Raw genomic sequence first — 5,138 nt, forward strand, 5'->3', positions numbered from 1 at the left:
CAGAGGTATATGATTGTGAATTGATTTTTAACTTGGAGCATATTTTTGCACTAATTTGAGTCATCAGTCCGTTATACGTCGAAAACTTCATCTCGACAAGTCCATCTCTCAAAGTTAACGCTAAATTCGACATAAAATTGTATTATATCTACTATAAATGTAAAACTATGTAAGATCAATGCTTAATCCAACGCCAAATATTATAAGATCAACGCTAAATTCAACAAAAAATTGTGACATCTAAGCTTCGAAACGCAAGAAACTTGTTTTGTCTACTAAAATGATGGAAAGTCAAATTTGTTTTCAACGTAAAAATATATTAGATCTACGCTTAGAAACGCAAAACTATGTAACAGCGACTCAAATACTTTCAAAGACAAATCGAAATTCAATGAAATAAAATGATAACGCTTACGCTTTGCAAATTACATAGGATCAATGCTAAGTTCACCGCGATATGGTGTACGATCTACGCCTATAGACGCTAAATTATGTCAGATCTACGCGTAGAAACAGCAAATTTTTGTAATCAACGCATCAAGCGTAGATATTTAAAACTCAACGTATTTACAGCTCACACTATTGATTCTCTAGCTCAAAAACCAAATCAACAACAAACATAAAATGAATAATCGGATTCGTTTCATTCCAGTTGCGATGTAGAACCGTGCTTGATGATATTATGCATAGAGTTGTTACACAGCCTGTACATATTTGAATACAACTAAGAGCGTCTTGTCCTTCTATCCTATCCTGTCTGTTATCAATATCTATTTCCTTCGTCTCACATGTTTAGTTTCTGTATATAAACCAATTCAAGCAAAACATTTTAAATCCGGTTACAGTCGACTTCTCATTCTTTTCTTGTTACCACTTTTTTGCAAATCAACTTACAAAAGGCGGTTAAATCATCGAAGTTAATGTGAGGCATTAACATCCTCGGGGCCCACACAACCTAACCCTAAACTGCAAGGGGTTTGGGGTAAAAATGCACAAGTTTTACTGCTGGTCTGTTTAATTTGCCTAAAGCGGTCTTAACTTCGCATGACCTAGCTATGTTGTCGGGGCCGGTGAAAATCCGTGTGACTCGTCCCAGCGGCCAGATTCCTTTTGGTGTAAACTCCTCAAGAAGCCGAACGACATCATCCACTTCCAAAGCTGCTTAACGAGACGTCCACTTCTGTCGTTTGTTCAGCGAACAAACATACTCGGTTAAAAGCCTCTTCCAAATCTGCTGAAGTCTCTGCTTCACCTGTGTCCATGCCGAATTTTTCAAGGTAATTGTCTCGTTGAAAATGGCTCCAGGTACATCGCAGAAGGGCCTTCCAAGCAAGAAATGGTTTGGTGTGTGTGGGTTGTCGTCTTCGTGGTTGCTTCTCACGTGGGTGGGTGGACGCGAGTTGACAAGACACTCGGTTTAACTGACGATCGTCGCAAAGACATCTGGGGTGAGTTTTGCGGAACCGAAGTTCAGAAGAAGAGCTCGTTTGACACACTAAAAGAGTCTCTCCCACACCCCACCGAAGTGAGGAGCAGAAGGAGGGTTAAGCTTCCATTCGACGGACTGGTTCAGTAGCTGATCTTTGATGTAGTCGTGGTCCAACATCAGTGGTCTTCTTCTAACCTGCTTTCTTGCTCCCAGGAAATTGTATCCGTTGTCTGACAAGAACATGCGCGGTTGGCCGCGTCGAGCGATGAAGCGTCGGATTGCTGTCAAACAATTGTCTATGCTGAGGTCCTCTGCAACTTCCAGGTGAATTGCTCTTGTAACCAAGCAAGTGAATAAGCAGATGTAGGTCTTCACTTATGCATCTCGATGAACGAATGTCTGGCAGGTCTGCCATCGGTAAGTGTAGTGACTGTGCTCGGAAGCGGCGAGAGACGAAACATTTGAAGGCCAAACTTCTCAGGAAGGTTCTGATTCCGAGAATGTGGCATCTCTGTTGTATGTAGTTGCGGTTGTACTCAACTCCAATGTGCGTACAAATTTCTTGGCTTTTCTGTATGTAGAGTTGAATGCTGTACTCTTTAGAGTCCAGGACGATGGAGTGCTTGGCATCGAAGGGTAGCGCGCTTCGTTTTGTTCTGCCACCAACGCGAAGAAGTCCACTTTCAAATAAAGGGGACAAACAGAGCAGACGATCTTTTTTTAACAAAGGCCTGTGTTGCCTCATGTCTTTGATGGCGTCATTGAAAGACTTCTCTTGCGATTTTTTGAAGAGATAAATTTGTTAATGTCGTCGAGTTCTAGTTTGCCTCTTTATTTCGATTTGAGATTCTTTATGAACCTTATGACAAAAGTTAAAGAGCGCATTAACTTCGTCCACTTTGAGAAACTGCTGACGTCAATAAGACATTCATCGTTCGACGTTTTCATTGTGACGTTCGTCTCTTCCTTGTTACGCAGGGAGTTCTTCCAATGGCTTTCAGGATCACTTAGTAAAGATGGCGGTGTTAACCAGAACACATTGAGGTCACAAGCTGGTATTGCACGGGAGACATGGTCTGCAGGGTTGAGACTTCCGCTGATTTGCTGCCGCTTGGAGACGTCTGTGTTGTTGCGGATCTCTTGAACTCTATTTGCAATAAAGTTTTTCAGTTTGTCTTTGCGTTTGATCCAGGCAAGGACCACTTCACTGTCGCTCCAAAAGTGTTTTGAGATAACTGGTATTGTTAGCTGCTTGGAAACAAATTGCATTGGTCTGCATCCTTGCACTGCTGCTTGCAACTCAAGTTTCGGGATGCTGATTTGCTTAAGTGGCGCAACTTTAGCTCTAGCTATGACAAACAGTTGAAATGGTGTTAGCTGATTGAGATCTGATGTATATGACTGCTCTACAAGCCAGCTGTGAGGCATCACAGAAGCAGTGTAACTGGTTTATCGAAGACGGCTCGTTTGGTGAAACAAAACATCGTGGCATTGATATTTCTGGCACATTTATATTTTGCTCTATCCAAGATCTTATTGATTTCTGTTTCTCATCTGACAGGAGATCATCCCATGCAAGCCCTTCTTTCCAAATATCCTGCAAGATGATTTTGAGTGTTCTCAATAATGAGGCAATGATTCCTTATGGATCGAACAAGCAGACAATTAGGGAAAGGAGCTTTTTGAGTGTGTAGTCCGTTTTGTCTTCCTGAACTTTGGCAAGCGCTTGGTGAAAGAAAGTATCATTAACTGTATTCTACATTATATCTAAGACACGATGATTGTCTTTTTCATTGTCACAATGTTCTTTGGGTATTTCGCTTAGACATTGAACAGAGTTTGAGACAAACGTAGTTAGACTGAAACCTCCTTTAGAGAGAGTTTGTCGTAAGTCTTGAACTGCAGTTTCAGCTTTTTGTTCATTGACGAACGAATATACAAGTCATCCATGTAGAAACTGTTGAATATTAGATCTTTTGGAGCGGTGTTTCCGAAGTTTTTTGCTGTTTGTTGGAGGAAAAATTTTGATGTAGTTGGTGAATATCTGGCTCCAAAGATGAGTTGCGTTTACTGGAACTGCTGTACGGAGTTCTTTGACGGCCAAAGAAAACGGAGACAAGACTAATCTTCTGTTCGTATGCAAAATTGCCTGAACATGGCCTCTATATCTGCCTTTTCTGCAACAGAATCCTGGCGAAAGCGAAGTAGTAAGCCGACCAGGTTGTTGAGAAGGTCGGGGCCTGACAAAAGGTTTTTGTTTAGCGATTGCTTCTTAAAAACATATGCGGCGTTTGCAACACGCCTAACCTTCCCAGGTTTGTTGGAATTGGTGACGGGGTGATGGGGAAGGTACCAAATCTTCTCTGGTGCTGGATTCGGGAAAGTAACTGATTTGACATAATCTTTCTCAAATCTTTTTCCAAAGTTTTCTCATACAATTGCTTCAACTCAATATCTTTGTTGAGTCAGCGCTGTAGGCTCTCAAGCTGTGCTTTGGCAACCGGATAGTTGTTTTTCAATTCCTGTTTCCAAAGTAAACCGATTTCATATCTGTCTCCGATATGCTGGATTGTATCTTGTAATATTTGAACTGCTCTTTTACTCTCTGTTGAAGTATCTGCAGTTTCTTCAAATTCGGTTCCTGTGTTCTCTTTTTTCCAGAAACTGGTCACACATTCAATGAGATGTCTTTCAGTATCAACAGTTAAATTTGCGAGCGCATGGTCAAAGGCTCTATAACTATGTGATAGGAAGTTTGTTTCCTGCAGGAATGGCTCACTTTTTCGTTAATTGGACCGGTAATTGTCCAACTGAGAAGATTGCGTAAAGCAAAGGGGCTTCCTTGGGCTCCTTGAAGGAACTCCCGTTCCAAAATCTATTGGGTAGCGTCAACACCTAGAAGTATCTGTATCTAGTTATCACTAATTTAGGAAACTGTATGTGTTCAAGGTGAGGGTAGGACGAACACGCTTCACTCAAATCGTTCACAGGCGCATCGTTGAAAGTCCAATTACTCATGGCATGAAAGTAGTTTAAACGGAAGAGTGGTTGATCGCTATTGAACTTTCCAATGTCCAACCGAACAAGATTTGCGTGCATGACGGATTCGTCAAATGCGTGTGATACATTCAGATCAATTTCTGAAGTCTTTGGAGCCCTTACCTTGTCAGCAGCGGTGCTAAGGACGAATGAAATGGTACTACCATTGTCCAGAATGGCATAAAAATTTTGTCTTTTATTATCATTACCCAAAAGGGTGACAGGTATAACTTGTAGTTGATTTCTCGTTCTTGATGGAAAACCAGGATTATAAAACTGGGTTGGATTGTCATTGCTTTTGTTCTGTTGGTCCAATGGTTCACACATTGGCAGATCAATTTCTGTCAAGTTTGTAGATTCTTTTTGTGTCTTTGTGGAGAAGGCTGTGATGTTTGCCATTGCAATGTCGACAGAGAACTTTTGACGTGCAGTTTTTGGCCGCTTGAGTGGCACTTAAGCAATTGAAGCACAACAAGTTCTTCTTTGCTTCGCTATTGCGTCGGCTGGCATCAAGACTGAGAAACTGCGGACACTTGCCAATGTAGCGATCTTGCTTATCAAGTGGGCATTTTGTTCTGCTCCTGTTTGCTGTTGAATTTGTCATAGGCTATTGAGGTTTCTATTTGCTGTACTGTTATGTTCAAAGCTTTTATTGCTGGGGTTTGAGCTT

General features: G+C 41.4%; 1 protein-coding gene across 1 annotated transcript; it reads right to left on the reverse strand.

Moving 5' to 3' along the window:
* Positions 1–1,619: 1,619 nt before the first annotated feature.
* LOC142354191 (uncharacterized) lies at positions 1,620–2,857 on the reverse strand. Its single transcript, XM_075406448.1, has 2 exons — positions 2,319–2,857; positions 1,620–2,085 (listed from the first exon to the last, which is right to left on the reverse strand). Exons 1-2 carry the CDS (start codon positions 2,855–2,857, stop codon positions 1,620–1,622), a joined length of 1,005 nt encoding a protein of 334 aa, XP_075262563.1.
* Positions 2,858–5,138: the final 2,281 nt, after the last annotated feature.

This window comes from Convolutriloba macropyga, chromosome 15, assembly GCF_964194025.1.
Source record: "Convolutriloba macropyga chromosome 15, txConMacr16.3, whole genome shotgun sequence".
NCBI lineage: Eukaryota > Metazoa > Xenacoelomorpha > Acoela > Convolutidae > Convolutriloba > Convolutriloba macropyga.

Bases quoted from the DNA above. Each gene is read 5' to 3' on its own strand.
- LOC142354191 (XM_075406448.1), bottom strand. From the start codon at position 2,857: ATGCCTCACAGCTGGCTTGTAGAGCAGTCATATACATCAGATCTCAAT. The intron at 2,086-2,318 runs GTTAATGCGCTC...CGTTGGTGGCAG, and splicing joins AGTTTCTCAAAGTGGACGAA to AACAAAACGAAGCGCGCTAC.